General features: G+C 36.5%; 1 protein-coding gene across 1 annotated transcript in view; it reads left to right on the forward strand.

Annotated features, from left to right (window-relative positions):
• The window catches only part of ABCA12 (ATP binding cassette subfamily A member 12), a 200,489-nt gene that overhangs the window by 112,938 nt on the left and 69,472 nt on the right, over window positions 1-18,079 (forward strand). The window contains exons 14-19 of the mRNA XM_061148811.1: window positions 137-261; window positions 2,550-2,723; window positions 6,337-6,501; window positions 6,944-7,154; window positions 10,947-11,086; window positions 12,840-12,959. Coding sequence (XP_061004794.1) covers window positions 137-261; window positions 2,550-2,723; window positions 6,337-6,501; window positions 6,944-7,154; window positions 10,947-11,086; window positions 12,840-12,959 — 935 coding nt within the window. The remainder of the gene's footprint in view (window positions 1-136; window positions 262-2,549; window positions 2,724-6,336; window positions 6,502-6,943; window positions 7,155-10,946; window positions 11,087-12,839; window positions 12,960-18,079) is intronic.

Genomic DNA, 18,079 nt, shown 5'->3' on the forward strand with positions numbered 1-18,079 from the left:
GAGACATCTGTTCCTGACACAAGGCATATATGTTGAATATATGTTTGAGTCTAGAAGGTTTCTTTATATTAGAATGACTAAAAGGAATTACATTGCAACCCACATGTGACTTTTGATTTGTCTTATTTTCTTGCAGGCCAGTTAATAGAAATGTTTAAAAATGTTGATGAGCTGAAAGAAGAACTGAGGAGAGCAACAGGAATGTCCAATCAGAGTATCGACAATTTGCTGGCCATTCCCATTCCTGACAACAGAGCTGAGGTGGGATGGAATATGTTTGTACTTACATGCAGGTTTTTAAAAGCTTAAATAGCATTTAGTGTTTGTTGAGCACTTATCAGTAAAACCTGGAGAAACTGCATGCAGATCTGGTGAATTTTCCATGCAAATGGTAAAATTAGAAGCCTAATTCTTAGGTGAAAATAATAGAAGGAAATAATAGAAGGAAAAGTCCTGAAGCAAGAACATTACCACTGTCTGTTCCTTCCCCTCTACTTTTCCTTCCCCTTCCTTTGCCCTCTTTGTCTTCTCTTTATCTTCACCCCCAGATGCTTTTTTTAAATAAGTGGTGCCATCAGTAATTCTGTTAGTTCACTATCACAATCACATTAGCTGAGGTCAGTTTTCACATTTTATTATGATGATGTCAAAGCAAGTTTCAGTAGTGTAATCAGGGGAAAAAAGGAAGGCCATTTACAATTCGTTGGAACTAAAATAAAAATGAATACTCTTTTTTTTAATCTCTGAGATAAGACTGAGTATATAAATAGATATGGTTGAGAAAACTCTGGGTAAGTTTGTAGGTATAGGTATTTTGCTGTGAAAATGAGTAATGGCATTTCCTCATAGGCTGATAATGGGGTTTTCCATTTGAAATGTTTTATCTTTTATCCCTTTTCCAAGTTCATTGTCTGGAAGTGTCATAGAAATTTTCCAAAAGAACTGCAGAGCTTAAGACTTCATCCATTCAAAACTTACGTGTGACAGAGTGTGTCATTTCTAAACACAACCCAGTTATTCTCCAATATGGGATAAAGTTTTTTAAAATCCCTTAAGGCTGACTTTGGAATATCTATGTTTAGTTGTGTCATTTTAATTGGTTCCCCCAGACAAAAATTAAAACTGCTTTACCTTCACTTTTCTTCCTCTAGTTCTAGCAATTAATATTTCTTTACCTTTGCCCCCTGATTTCACCTTTCACTCATAAGATCCTAAAAGATCTAATTTCAGCAATCACATTTTTGGCTTCTGAAGAACAGGTTCAGTTTAGTAAGTAAAAGCAGGTAGACAAGAGAGCATACATTCCTATTACTTTAAAAAGGAAAGAGAGAAAAGATTCTATATTCTTGAATTTCATAAACATTTTGTTTATTTCACCTCAGTGGAAATAGAAATGACTTTAACTTCCTGTAGTCACACGTCACTTTCCAAACAAGCTTTACTGTCCAGGATTCATACTATTATGTGATTCTGGATTTTTTTTCTTCACCATTCACCTCTGGACCCCAGAGTTTACTGGGTAAGATTGTAACTTCAAATGATTATATAAATGAAATGCAGTTTAAATAAAGTAAGAATAAAATTTTAAGGCAGCAAGAGTCTTAAACTAGTAATTTTCCCAAACTTAATCCAAACCAATTTTCTTTCTTGATACCACTATTTACCCAGTCTTTCAAGCAAGAAATCTTGGACTCACTATGGATTTCTTCTGTCTCTTTTCCCATGATATTTCTTAAGCTTTCCAGTGAACTATGACTCTTTAAGGACTTCCCTCATAGCTCAGTTGGTCAAGAATCTGCCTGCATGTTCTGAGAGAACAGCATTGAAACAAGTATACTATCAAGGGTGAAACAGATCACTAGCCCAGGTTGGATGCATGAGACAAGTGCTCAAGTCTGGTGCACTGGGAAGACCCAGAGGGATGGGATGGAGAAGGAGGAGGGAAGGGGGATCGGGATGGGGAACACATGTAAATCCATGGCTGATTCATATCAATGTATGGCAAAAACCACTACAATATTGTAAAGTAATTAGCCTCCAACTAATAAAAATAAATGGAAAAAAAAAAAAAAAGAATCTGCCTGCAATGCAAAAGACCCCGGTTCGATTCCTGGGTTGAGATGATCTGCTGGAGAAGGGAGAGGCTACCCACTCCAGTATCCTTGGGTTTCCCTTGTGGCTCAGCTGGTAAAGAATTGGCCTGCAATGCGGGAGACCTGGGTTCGATCCCTGGGTTGGGAAGGTCCCCTGGAGTAAGAAACAGCAGTCCACTCAGTATTCTTGCCTGGAAAATTCCATGGAGAGAGGAGCCTACGGGTTACCGTCCATGGAGTCCCAAACAGTTGGACGTGACTGAGTGACTGAACACACACATGGACTCTTATAGGACTATTAATAGCAATTAGTGTTTTAAACAAAAAAAATGATTTGATTTTTAAGGCTAATTTGTCTTATTTTTAAACGAAGTCTAAAAGTATAAGAAAACTCCAAATGGACAGGTGGCTTGAAAGGATTCACAGCTAAAGTATTTTTCTTCTTCCAATTTGCAGATTATTTCTAGTGTTTTCTGGTTGCATTCTTGTGATGGTAATATGACCAATCCCAAATTGGAAGATGCAATGAGGGAATTATGCATCAAGCCTCTTCCAGAGAGATCCCGTCTATCTTACCTCACTGGACTTACGTTTCTGCACTACTTAGATGTTTACAACTTCACATACAAGGCAAGTTACTGTGGATGAAATGATTTTAAATTTATAGTTTAGTATAAAAATATTTTATTAGACGTGTATGCTCTCTGATACTATAAGGAATGCAATCCATTTATGTAGCTTTTGGAATTAAAGCTTTTAGAGCTAAGTTGAATCTAATTTTAGAGCTAAGTGGAACCTTAGAGATCATATATTGCAAATTTACATGTTTAATAGTTGAGGAAATTAATGTTATGGCCTTATTAACTCTCAATTTGTATATCCAAGACCAGGAATTAAATTTAATATACACTAGAGAATGAAATACAAATGTTACAATAACTTTTTTTTAAGTGAATAAGCACTAATTTGATAGGATAGAAATAAAGATTAGAACTAAGTTTTTTTTTTCAAGTGAAAGAATTGAGAGATTTTTTTTTTGTATTATAAAAAAATTTTTTTTGTCTTAGATTTAGATAGAGGCTAGCATTATTTATCCAGTAGAACAAAAGAAATTGTCTTTATTAGAGCTGTAAAGTCAGCAGTAATTCCATCTTGCAATAAATAGGTGCTTTATAAGTACTTAGTAAATAAAAAACTGAAATAAAAATGTAAACATAAGAAAATTAAATACCTATACTCACTCAAATCTCTACTAGGTCAAAATTATTTACTTGCTATTAAAAACACTGAAAAAAATGTTTTTCTCTTTAAAGTAAAAGAAAATCAGAAGCAACACAGCAGACTTGTGTTATTGAAACATTTTCTCAAAGGAGATGAAGACTTTTTAGGACTAGTTGTAAATAATCCTGTTCCAGGTCATCGTTATCTTAGTTTACATTCTGCAGTGACCGCCTAACTGATCCCTTCGCCTCCGCACTTGTTCCCGCTGCACCAGCCCCACCCTCCTACTCCCCAAGCAGCAGGCGCAGTTCTTTTAAAACTTGAATCAGATTATGTCATTCCTCTGCTCAGCACCTTCCCGTGGCTCCTCATTTTATCCCCGTAACCCCCGATTCCTGCAGGGGCCCCAGAGTCTGCACATCCTCTCCTTGTTTCTCAAATCCCATTTCCTATGTGGCTACTCCCTGGGTCCAGGGCTGCTGCGTGGGACCATTCTAGGAGGTGTCCTGCCTGTGATTTCCGGAACTCTGTGACTTTATTCAACACTGACCTCAGTAAGGTACCATGAGAGTTCTGTTTAAAATGCAGCCAGCCTCGTCTACAGCACTCTCAAACCTCCTTTCCTTGTTCTGCTCGTTTTCTATTCCACCTCCAGCATACTATGTATTCTGTTTAATATTCACTTTTATTTTCTTTTTTTTATTTTTTATTTTTTTTTAATTTTTATTATTATTATTTTTTTTTCCAGTGGGTTTTGTCATACATTGATATGAATCAGCCATGGATTTACATGTATTCCCCATCCCGATCCCCCCTCCCACCTCCCTCTCCACCCGATTCCTCTGGGTCTTCCCAGTGCACCAGGCCGGAGCACTTGTCTCGTGCATCCCACCTGGGCTGGTGATCTGTTTCACCATAGATAGTATACATGCTGTTCTTTTGAAATATCCCACCCTCACATTCTCCCACAAAGTTCAAAAGTCTGTTCTGTATTTCTGTGTCTCTTTTTCTGTTCTGCATATAGGGTTATCATTATCACCTTTCTAAATTCCATATACATGTGTCAGTATGCCTCTTTTTGGCTATAAGCTCCATAAGGGCCTCTTTGTTCACTGAAATGTTTTAAATAGCAAAAGCAGTGCCTGGCCCATAGAAGAACTTAGCAAATACCCATTAACTAAACAATAGTTATTTTACATAAACTGTGACGTATGGCTTCCCAGGTGGCGCAGTGGTAAAGAATCCACCTGCCAATGCAGGAGAAGCAAAAAATGCAGTTTCTAACTCTGGGTCAGGAAGATATCCTGGAGTAGGAAATGACAACACATTCCAGTATTCTTGCCTGGAAAATTCCATGGCCAGAGGAGCCTGGTTTGCTACAGTCCAGGGGAACACAAAGAGTTGGATATGACTGAGCATGAACATGACTTAAAATGCAGAAAAACTGCAATTATTAATTTTTTCACCTAAAATTTTAATATTTATCTTACAATGCTTCTGCAGTGCACATATCAAACTATTTCTTATTGAGTATAGTAATTAAATATGTGCATTTGACAAGCAGAAGACCATTCCTAGTTCTTTCAGGAACTGCAAATAAAAATAATGAAAAATTTCTCATCATTAGTCAATTTATTTCAAATCAGTGTAGGAATGCCTAGAATTTTGGCAGAACTGGAAGAAAAAAAATGAATCTGCAGTTAATAGCCATGTTATAGAGACAGCTCTGTCTTTGTAACATTTCTTCAACTGAATCTTGTGCTCACAATAGTGGTCTTTGACCCCCTTGGACATGCCAACAGCTTTCCCTCTTCAGGAACTTCACAGATCTTTACCCCTCTACTATCTATATCTCCTTATTCCTCCTAAGGTTTGTTCATTCTCTGCTTTGTGGTGTCATCTTGGAAAGATTTCTTTTGATTTCTCAGCTAAACTCCCTACCTCCTCATATTACCCAGCCTTTTATTCATTGATTTGTTTCATATCTGTTCCTCCTATTAATACAAAACTCCCTGAGTGAAAGGATGATGCCAGTTTGGGCAATGCTATACCCATCACCTCCCCCAGTGCTGGGAACATAACAGGCACTCAATTAATGTTTGTTGAATAAATGAGTGAAAGAGAGAATAAAATGTACATTAAAAAAATAATTTCAGTGTTTTTTTCCTGCAACAGAAATGCATTGTGGGATTATGATTAAGCCTGATAAACCATATGAGCTTTTTGACAGAGCTTTTCTGATTTTAAGGAGCAATTGTGATTTTTGAATAATAGTGTACATGAAGAATTATGTAATTGACATTTGCCTTTCTGACTTTTAAAATCACTTATTTTTGGCAAATTTATTGAGGTATAATTTATATATTATAAAATTCACTCACTTTAAGGGTACAGTTTAATGGGTTTTTTTAAAAGCCAATTATAGAATTGTGCAACTGTTACCACAATATGATTTTATAATAATCCCAAATACAATTTTCAACACAAAAAGAAGCTTTCTGTCCATTTACAGTCAATCTCATTCTGACTTCTAGCATAGGCACTGTCTAATCTATTTTATGCCTCCTTAGATTTGTCATTTTTAGACATGTTATTTAAATTGAATCATACAATTTGTGGGTTTTGTATCTAGCTTTTTTCACTTAGTATAATGTTTTAAGTTTCATACATGTTGTAACATGTCAGTGTGTAATTTCTTTCTTTTGTCAAATAGTTTTCCAGTTTACAGATATACATTTTGTTTATCCATTCACTTGAATTGTTTCCACTTGTTGGCTATTCTAAATAATGCTGCCATAGACATTCCCATACAAATCTTTGTGTGGGTATATTTTTTAAATTTCTGTTGGGTAAATATCTAGGAATCAAATTGTTGGTTGTATGGTAAATTTGTGTTTATTTAGTAAGCTTCCAAAATATTTTCCAAAGTGACTGTACCTTTTGCTATTTTCACCAACAGTGTGGGAGGGTTCCAGTTTTTCCACAAAAAAAAATCATTTCTTTTCTTTTTTGTTCCTGTTAGGTGTTTTTCCCTAGGGAAAATCAAAAACCAATAGAAAAGATGATAGAACTCTTCACAAGGCTAAAAGAGATCCTCAATCAGATGGCTTCTGGCACACGACCGCTGCTAGACAAAATGAGATCCCTGAAACAAATGCATCTGCCCAGAAGTTTTCCACTAACACAGGTAGAAAAGTCACCCAGTAATGTTCTTGCTGGAAAATTCCTTTTGTCATCTTAGCTTTTGCTGCTGCTGCTGCTAAGTCGCTTCAGTTGTGTCTGACTCTGTGCGACCCCATAGACAGCAACCCACCAGGCTCCTCTGTCCCTGGGATTCTCCAGGCAAGAATACTGGAGTGGGTCTTAACTTTTGAGATTAGTTATAATACATTCAACTACAGATAGAGTACATTGTCCAAAGTCCTTACAGAAAAACTCTTCTTCTATGGCAAAAGTTTTTGCCACTTGAATTGGAGAAGTTTAGCATTCTGCATTTACATTTGGGATACTATTTTAAAGAAATTGTGGAACTGAAAGAATTCTCCAAACATTGTGAGGTTTTCGATATTGTTTTCAATAGCATTTATAGCTCATATAATGTTAATAAATCATATATTTTTATCTCACAGGCAATGTACAGAAACAACCGGATAAACACTCCCCAAGGATCATTTAGTACCATTTCCCAAGCACTGTGCTCCCAAGGAATTACCACTGAATATTTAGTTGCCTTGCTGCCCTCTTCTCAGAGGCAGAAAGGCAATCACACTAAGGACTTTTTAACTCATAAATTAAGTAAAGAACAAATTGCTGCAAAGTATGGAATTCCCTTACATGCCAGTGAGTATACTTCAAAATCAGCATGATAGTATCACCTCCTAACATTGTCTACTAAATCTTAGTCTTTTTTTTATTGGCCGTATACCCTCTGTTGTACAATATATCCTTGTATCTTATTTTATACATAGTAGTTTGTGCCTCTGCCCTACGCCATCTTGTCTCTTTTTCTCCACTGGTAACCACTATGTTTTCTATAGCTGTGAGTCTGTTTCTTTTTTGTTAGATTCACTATTTTGTTGTGGTTTTTGGTTTTCACATATAAATGATATAAAGTATGTGTCTTTGTCTGACATTTCACTTAGCATAATGTCCTCCAAGTCCATCCACGTTATTGCAAATGGCAAAATTTCGTTCTTTTTTATGACTAAAATTCCATTGTGTATATATATATATACCACATCTTTATCCATTCATCTGTTGATGGACACTTAGGTTGCATCCATATCTTGGTAAATGTAAAAAATGTCTTTATGAACATTGGGGTGCATGTATCTTTTTAAAGTAGTGTTTTGGTTATTTTGGGTATATACCCAGAAGTAGAAGTGTTGAGTCATAGAATAGTTTTATTTTTAGTTTCTTGAGAAAAACTCCATAATGTTTTCCACAGTGGCTGTAACAATTTACATTCCCACCAATAGTGTGCCAGGGTTCCCTTTTCTCCACATCCTTGCCCTCATTTGTTATTTGTGTTCTTTTTGATGACGGCCATTATTACAGGTGTGAGGTGATATCTCATTGTAGTTTTGATTTGCATTTCCCTCCTAATTAGCAGTGTTGAACATCATTTCATGGGCTTATTGGCCATCTGCATTTCCTCTTTGGAAAAATGACTATTCAGGTCTTCTCCCCATTTTTAATTTTTTTTAAATGGTGCATTGTAATCTTAGCATTTTATTTTAAATGAAGCATTAATTTTCCCAAAGAAAACATTCATATAGCATTTGCCACACATCAAGCATGATCTGCATATCAACTCATTCACTCTTCACAACAACCCTATGAGGTAGTTGCTACTATAGCTGCAACTTAGCAAGAGAAATGAGGCACAAAGTAGTTGAGTAGCCTGGCCACAGTTGCCCAACGTGAAAGTATCAAAGCTGTGATTTGAACCCAGGCAATCTGCCGCAAAGTCTAGCTTCTTAACACCTTGCCAGTGAATGATACAGTAACATGCCTTAAATCTGCTCAGTGTTTTTTCTTAACTTTTTAGAATTAGAAATTTGTCTCACACATAAAAGAGTTTCATGACTGTAGCAGAACTACAAACGTTCAGTGGCACATCAAAGCTGTTTATTTGATCTATAAGCTTTGAGATGTGAAATATGATCAACTGAGCTCTTCCAAGCAATATGGGGTGTTTAGTAGAGCAATTGGATTGACACATTTATACATCTTTTTATTCATCCAGCAAACATTTATTGGATAGCTCTTATGTATCTGGTGCAATAGCAGAATTTTGTATATTTTGTAAAATTAAGAAGACCTGTTGGGGATATAAAATTAACACACAGAAATCCCTTGCATTCCTATATACTAACAATGAAAAAACAGAAAGAGAAATTAAGGAAACAATACCATTCACCATTGCAACAAAAAGAATAAAATACTTAGGAGTATATCTACCTAAAGAAACAAAGGACCTATACATAGAAAACTATAAAACACTGATGAAAGAAATCAAAGAGGACACAAACAGATGGAGAAACATACCGTGTTCATGGATTGGAAGAATTAATATTGTCAAAATGGCTATTCTACCCAAAGCAGTCTATAGATTCAATGCAATCCCTATCAAGCTACCAACGGTATTTTTCACAGAACTAGACCAAAGAATTTCACAATTTGTATGGAAATACAAAAAACCTCGAATAGCCAAAGTAATCTTGAGAAAGAAGAATGGAACTGGAGGAATCAACCTGCCTGACTTCAGACTCTACTACAAAGCCACAGTCATCAAGACAGTATGGTACTGGCACAAAGACAGAAATATAGATCAATGGAACAGAATAGAAAGCCCAGAGATAAATCCACGAACCTATGGACACCTTATTTTTGACAAAGGAGGCAAGGATATACATTGGAAAAAAGACAACCTCTTTAACAAGTGGTGCTGGGAAAACTGGTCAACCACTTGTAAAAGAATGAAACTAGAACACTTTCTAACACCATACACAAAAATAAACTCAAAATGGATTAAAGATCTAAATGTAAGACCAGAAACTATAAAACTCCTAGAGGAGAACATAGGCAAAACACTCTCCGACATAAATCAAAGCAAGATCCTCTATGACCCACCTCCCAGAATATTGGAAATAAAAGCAAAACTAAACAAATGGGACCTAATGAAACTTAAAAGCTTTTGCACAACAAAGGAAACTATAAGTAAGGTGAAAAGACAGCCCTCAGATTGGGAGAAAATAATAGCAAATGAAGCAACAGACAAAGGATTAATCTCAAAAATATACAAGCAACTCCTGCAGCTCAATTCCAGAAAAATAAATGACCCAATCAAAAAATGGGCCAAAGAACTAAACAGACATTTCTCCAAAGAAGACATACAGATGGCTAACAAACGCATGAAAAGATGCTCAACATCACTCATTATTAGAGAAATGCAAATCAAAACCACAATGAGGTACCATTACACGCCAGTCAGGATGGCTGCTATCCAAAAGTCTACAAGCAACAAATGCTGGAGAGGGTGTGGAGAAAAGGGAACCCTCTTACACTGTTGGTGGGAATGCAAACTAGTACAGCCGCTATGGAAAACAGTGTGGAGATTTCTTAAAAAACTGGAAATAGAACTGCCATATGACCCAGCAATCCCACTTCTGGGCATACACACTGAGGAAACCAGATCTGAAAGAGACACGTGCACCCCAATGTTCATCGCAGCACTGTTTATAATAGCCAGGACATGGAAGCAACCTAGATGCCCATCAGCAGATGAATGGATAAGGAAGCTGTGGTACATATACACCATGGAATATTACTCAGCCATTAAAAAGAATTCATTTGAACCAGTCCTAATGAGATGGATGAAGCTGGAGCCCATTATACAGAGTGAAGTAAGCCAGAAAGATAAAGAACATTACAGCATACTGACACATGTATATGGAATTTAGAAAGGTGATAACGATAACCCTATATGCAGAACAGAAAAACAGACACAGAAACACAGAACAGACTTTTGAACTTTGTGGGAGAATGTGAGGGTGGGATATTTGAAAAGAACAGCATGTATACTATCTATGGTGAAACAGATCACCAGCCCAGGTGGGATGCACGAGACAAGTGCTCGGGCCTGGTGCACTGGGAAGACCCAGAGGAATCGGGTGGAGAGGGAGGTGGGAGGGGGGATCGGGATTGGGAATACATGTAAATCCATGGCTGATTCATATCAATGTATGACAAAACCCACTGGGAAAAAAAAATAATAATAATAAAAATTAAAAAAGGAAAAAAAAAAAAAAAAAAAAAAAAAAAAAAAAAAAAAAAAAAAAAAAGAAGACCTGTTGGAAGACATTCTGAAATGTGGTTTTCAACCTTTCTAACTCCTCTTGGTAAAATGCCATCACTTATTATGCACTTTCTTGTTAGATTCAACTTACGCCCAAAAAGGCTGTGTTACTGCGGTCTCTTACTTTGATACCAGATGCCTTGTGTTTGTTGATAGCAAAGAACATACAAGACATGTATTTTGGGGTGTTGTAACAATAATTTTTGTCAATTTACCATAAATAAATTTTAAATATATATATTAAATGGTTTTATTGTGCTTTCTCTTTCCAGCACCATTTTGCTTTTCCCTTTATAAGGACATCATTAATATGCCTGCTGGACTGGTGATTTGGGCTTTCTTGAAACCCATGTTGTTGGGAAGGATTTTGTATGCACCATACACCCCCGTCACAAAGGCAATAATGGAAAAGGTTTGCCCATTAATACTCAAAGTTTCTATCTTAAGTATTAAGGTGATTTTTAAAGTAGTCAGCTTCCGAATTTACTCTAGTTGGCTCAGATATTTTTCTAGCCTACGTACTATTTACCTTTGGCTTTCTGAAACTCTTAACAATTCTCAACTTCTGCCCCGTATATGTGTAAAGATATAGATTGGATAGTAGCTCCTTGAAGAGAAATGAACCACGTTGACACTTGAGAATGAGGTTAGTTGTAGCAGGACCTCAGACTTTTCAATTTATCACCCAAAGCAGGAAATTTTTCTACAGCTGGCATCTAACTTTCAAAATGTGTAAAAATAATGGCACTAGAAAAAATAATATTGGGCAAATACAGCTAGTTTGAATAAAAGCAATTGCTAAGTTATGGCAATTTATATAGGCTTCATATTTGGTTGTACAGCTTAACATCCTATAATTATATACAAGATAGATGTTGAGAAAGACAGCATTATTAACAGTAACTATACTTATCAACTACCTAGTATAACCATAATAGCCTTTTTCTCTCATTCTTAAAGTTGACATTAGTGATTTGAATTATAAACATGATGCTTTTAAAATGATAAGAATGAAGGTGAAAAAATTATACTTTATCATTACTTGGTCATTAAACTATAGTTTATGTAAATATAAATTATTTTTAGATCTATATAAAAATAGATATGAAGTCATCACTGATTTCTGGAATGATCTTTGCTTTTACTATTTGTGTTTTAATATCCTGTTTGCTTTATTGGCTGCACACTTTTCCATAATTTTTTACAAATGAAGTCATTAAATGCTTATTTTCTAAGGTTTTTTTTCTGTTTTGCTTGCCTCTCATCTTTTTCTCCTTGCTTGATCCTGCTCTTCCTTTCATGTAAACTAATGAATGTTAACTTTCAAAGATGTGGCTTTTGATAATTTATGTACATTCCTCTAGTCTTTTATATATTATGATACTGGATTCACTCATATGCAGAATGGTCATTGTTTGCATTTTTAAAATAAGGCTTCATTATAATACTTTTCTACATATTACTTTAGTCACACAACAATACCTTGTGGAAATTCTTCCAATTCAATAGATACAGTTTATTCATTCTTTTTGAAGACTGAACACTTTTTCACATTCAGTCAATTCTCAAATGTTGGGACATTCTTTTTGTTTCTAGTGTTTACTTTTGTTGTTGTTGTTCATGTAAATAATGTGGCAACAAATACTTTGTGTATATGACTTTACACAGTGGTATTTTTATTTCACTGAGGTGAATGTTAAAGATTGAGGGACTGAAGAATATTGTATTCTATTTTAATGACTGTCATCAGATTGCTTTCCAGAAAAAGCTATACACATCCCTTTCCACCAGCATTACATGAAAGCATCTGTCTTCTTACATCCTTGAACTAGAATGTTTCTCTAGTAGTAAAGTTAAATGTACCACTGGTAAAAGTGGGTAACTTGTGAGAATTCCAGAAGATGTGCTTTCCTTTCAGCTATACATTTTCAGTGGACATGAAGTAAACCTTAAATTTTCCAGAATTTTTATTTGTAACCTTGACCCTATAAAAGCTGCCACTTAAAAAATTTTGATCACCTGGGAAATTTCTGACAATGTTTTACTAACTCTACTTTTTAGAACTGTTTCTTAGAGTTATATAACAAAACAACCTTGAGATACCTTTTAGAAATACAGGAAAAATACCAGTGGGCCAGATTTATTTCTGTTTCTTTGTCTTTTAGTCTAATGTAACCCTGAGGCAGTTGGCAGAATTAAGAGAAAAATCTCAAGAGTGGATGGATAAGTCACCGCTTTTCATGAATTCCTTCCAACTGTTAAACCAGACGATTCCAATGCTCCAGGTAGGAGACAGTTTTGTCATTACCTTTCATACGGATTATAATTCTTTGACATTTGAATCACCTTCGTTAGGAGAATGGGCAGTTAGTAATGTAGAATCCATATTCAACAGATTAAAACTGCCTCTCCTTCAGAGAGCAGGTGTGAGACAGGATAACAGATCTGCCATTCGTGTTTGTAACCTTCCTCACCTCTTATAACACAGTTTCTCTGTAAGTAATTCAGAGATAATCATTTTACAAGTCAATTCTGACACATCCCTAGTGATGTAAATCTATTTTCCAAAACTAAAATGCCATAAAATCTACTGAAAATATGTTATTTCTTTAAATTATGTTTTGCTATTTTAACTGAACCAGAATTCCTGAAGTACTGATATTCTGAAGAAGAATGTTAAATTTGAGTTCTTTGGTTGAGATATCTGACAAATGTTTGACAAAGCACCGCAAATCCAACATACACTAGTTGAAAAGTATCATCTCAAGTCTCATAAAAGATGCAGAGTTCTCTGAAGAGGATGCAAGTTGTGTTGGGAATTGTTGCAATCACCAAGAGAGCTATTGGCAGCTAAATATCAGGCTAGTGATAAAGAACCCGCTTGCCAATGCAGGAGACATAAGCGATGTGGGTTCAATCCCTAGATTGGGAAGATACCCTGGAGGAGGGCATGGCAACCCACTCCAGTATTCTTGTCTGGAAAATCCCATGTAGAGAGAAGCCTGGCAGGCTACAGTCCATAGTGTCGCAGAGACTCGGACATGACTGAAGCGACTTAGTATGTACACACAAACATCAGGCAGCAGAGTTAGACCCATTATCAATAGAAGAGAACATTTTCAGGAATGGTAACAACTTAGGAACTTCAAAAAAGTATGGATTGCATATTCAAAGAATTGATAGAGGTCCTTGGAAAATTGATTAAACCCTAGAAGATTTTTGCAACAGCAACAAAAAAAATGCCTTTCTTTATAATCATGGCTCAAGAAGTTAAACATAGAACAAAGAATTTGTGTCATACAACTTTGGTAAAAAAGTTATACCCAAAAGATGTTTTACCCAGTCTTTGTTTTGACTAATAATTAGTCATAATTACAATTACAACCTAAATTTTATTAGAAATGTAGCACTAATTTCTAAATAGATATTTAGCACAATTAATATAAATGACATGAGGTGAAAATCACTCAGTCGTGTCTGACTCTTTGCAACCCCTAGGATGGTCCATGGAATTCTCCAGGCCAGAATACTGGAGTAGGTAGCTGTTCCCTTCGCTAGGTGATCTTCTCAACCCAAGGACTGAACCCAGGTCTTCTGCATTGCTGAGCACAGAAGAATTGATGCTTTTTTGAACTGTGGTGCTGGAGAAGACTCTTGAGAGTCCTTTGGACTGCAAGGAGATCCAACCAGTCCATCCTAAAGGAAATCAGTCCTGGATATTCATTGGAAGGACTGATGCTGAAGCTGAAACTCCAGTACTTTGGCCACCTGATGCAAAGAACTGACTCATTTGAAAAGACCCTGATGCTGGGAAAGATTGAAGATGGGAGGAGAAGGGGGTGAAAGAGAATGAGATGGTTGGATGGCATCACCGACTCAATGGACATGAGTTTGAGTAAACTCCAGGAGTTGGTGATGGACAGGGAGGCCTGGCATGCTGCAGTCTGTTGGGTCACAAAGAGTTGAACATGACTGAGAGACTGAACTCCCGCATTGCAGGTGGATTCTTTACCAGCTGAGCCAGCAGGGAAACCCACGAATACTGGAGTAGGTAGCCTATCCTTTCTCCAGTGGATCTTCCCGACCCAAGAATTAAACAAGGGTGTCCTGCATTGCAGGTGGATTCTTCACCAGCTGAGCTACCAGGGGAGCCCATAATTTAAAATAAACTTTTCATCAAATATCTTCCCCACAATTTTCTATTAAATGTAGTTCTGATTTTAAATATGTCCATTTTTTAAATATCCTACCTATCTCTGATCTTAAGAACAATATTTTCTTGATTAAATTTCAGTTTTCTCCCTCTCCCCACAGTTTTACTGAGAAATAATTAACATAATCACTGTATCAGTTTAAGGTGTATAGCATGATGGTTTGAGATATATATAGAAATGATTGGGCTTCCTAGGTGGTGCTCGTGGTAAAGATCTCATCTGCCAATGCAGGAGACAAAGACACGGGTTCAATCTCTGGGTCAGGAAGATCCCCTGGAGTAGGAAAAGCCAACCCACTCCAGTGTTCTTACCTGGAAAATTTCACAGACGGAGGAGTCTGGTGGGCTACAGTCAATGGGGTCACAAAGAGTTGGACACACCTGAAGCAACTGAGCATTCTTTGGCATTGCCTTTCTTTGGGATTGGAATGAAGCCAGGCTTCAGTAATACGTGAACCGTGAGCTTCCAGATGTTCAAGCTGATTTTAGAAAAGGCAGAGGAACCAGAGATCAAATTGCCAACATCTGATAGATCATCAAAACAGCAAAAGAGTTACAGAAAAACATCTATTTCTGCTTTATTGACTATGTCAAAGCCTTTGACTGTGTGGATCACAATAAATTGTGGAAAATTCTTCAAGAGATGGGAATACCAGACCACCTGACCTGCCTCTTGAGAAATTTGTATGCAGGTCAGGAAGCAACAGTTAGAACTGGGTGTGGAACAACAGACTGGTTTCAGATAGGAAAAGGAGTATGTCAAGGCTGTATATTGTCATTCTGCTTATTTAACTTATATGCAGAGTACATCATGAAAAAGCTGGGCTGGAGGAAGCACAAGCTGGAATCAAGATTGCCGGGAGAAATATCAATAACCTCAGATATGCAGATGACACCACCCTTATGGCATGAAGTGAAGAAGAACTAAAGAGCCTCTTGATGAAAGCAAAAGAGGAGAGTGAAAAAGTTGGCTTAAAGCTCAAGATTCAGAAAACTAAGATCGTGTCATCCGGTCCCATCACTTCCTGGCAAATAGATGGGGAAACAGTAGAAACAGTGGCTGAGTTTATTTTGGGGGGCTCCAAAATCACTGCAGATGGTGACTGCAGCCATGAAATAAAAAGATGCTTACTCCTTGGAAGGAAAGTTATGACCAACCTAGACAGCATATTAAAAAGCAGAGATATTGCCAACAAGGGTCCATCTAGTCAAGGCTATGGTTTTTCCAGTGGTCATGTATAGATGTGAGAGTTGGACTATGAAGAAAGCTGGGCACCGAAGAATTGATGCTTTTGAACTGTGGTGTTGGAGAAGACTCTTGAGAGTCCCTTGGACTGCAAGGAGATCCAACCAGTCCATCCTTAGGGAGATCAGTCCTGGGTGTTCATTGGAAGGACTGATGTTGAAGCTGAAACTCTAATACTTTGGCCACCTGATGCAAAGAACTGACTTATTTGAAAAGACCCTGATGCTGGGAAAGATTGAGGGCAGGAGGAGAAGGGGACAACAGAGGATGAGATGGTTGGATGGTATCACCGACTTGATGGACATGGGTTTGGGTAGATTCAGGCAGTTGGTGATGGACAGGGATGCCTGGCGTGCTGCGATTCATGGGGTCGCAAAGAGTCGGACACGACTGAGCGACTGAACTGAGCTGAAACAACTGAACACACACACACATTATGAAATGATCACCATAGTAGATTTAGTTACTATTCATCATCTCATGTAAATACAGTAAAAAGAAAGAAAAAAAGGTTTTTCTCTTTGTGCTGAAATCTCTTAGGATCTATTCTAGCAACATTCCTATGTGTGGTACAGCGGTATTAACTACTAGTCATCATGTTGTAGATTGCATCCCTGGTACAGATGTATCTCATAATTCAAAGTTTGTATCTTTTGACCACCTTCATCCAATTCCCCATCTACCCACTCCCTACATCTGATAATCACAAATGTTCATTCCAAGTGGCCTTTTTTAGCGAGTTTCAGATAATAAAGGCTATATAAACAGTACCTCATTGACACATGTATTTCTTCAGTGAAAAATTGCTATTTTCTCCTGAAACTTTTTTTCAGTGAACAGATAATAATCCCACACATATTATTTCATTAAGGAAAGTTTTGCTGGCTAACAAAGTGAATTAACAAGGGACATGATCATTGCATAATAGTTCCAAAGTGCAGTAATTTGGTAAGAAGAAAATTCTGTGACCACGTTCATAAAAGTATCACCATCTAACGGGAGTATCTTTATTCTGTTCTAGACCAAAATAAATTATTATTCTCAATTATTGAGGAAAATTTATTTCTGAAAATGTGTGTAGAATTTGATATTTCAAAATTTTAGTACATGACCTGGCTTTGTCATTGTGAACTCATAGGCAAATGACTTAAAATACTTTTTACAGTTTATGAAACTCTAAAATGGGTCTATTGATAACTTCCTCACAGACTTTTGAAGATTACATTGTGTGGAAGCATTTGAAAATAATATTCTATATCATAGACAGGATTGAGTGTAAAGGAACAATAAGAGAATGGAAATAATTTGATGGATCATCTCTGACTTGGAGCTAACATAGCGCTTTGTTTATTAGTAATGCTCTGATTCAGATTTTCTACAATGAGCAAATTCCTAGTAAATAATTCGATTTTAAAGAACTTGGGTTATCATGGTATATAGCTGTGTGATAGCCATCTGTCTTCATTCTGCCAACTACTCCTAGGCTCCTTAGAAGCTATATGTTTAGCAAATTAATTATATTATATATGCTATATTAATACATATTATTCTTAATCATTTACGTCCATGATAACAAAATGAGATATTGGTAAGAAGGACAGAATAATAAGTGGTATTGAACTATCTTCTAAAAAGAAAACAACATACGCCTAGCTCACATAAAAACTAAGTCATGAATTCATACATAAGATGAATAAACATTTCTTTAATCAAGTTGCAGTCTCTCTCTTCAACTTTCCCTTTGACACTTATTAATTGTACATTCTTAAGGAATTTACATAGCTTCTTGAGTCCTAGCCTTGTCATCTATTAACTGGGGATAGTAATAGTACTTATGTCTAGGTATTAGGGAAAACTAAGTGAGAAAATTAAGGTATATTCTATTAGACAGTACCCAGCACATAGTAAGAACTCAGTAAGTATTACCTAGTAGATAACTTCAGTGG

The sequence above is a fragment of the Dama dama genome, chromosome 8, assembly GCF_033118175.1.
Source record: "Dama dama isolate Ldn47 chromosome 8, ASM3311817v1, whole genome shotgun sequence".
In the NCBI taxonomy this organism is placed as follows: domain Eukaryota; kingdom Metazoa; phylum Chordata; class Mammalia; order Artiodactyla; family Cervidae; genus Dama; species Dama dama.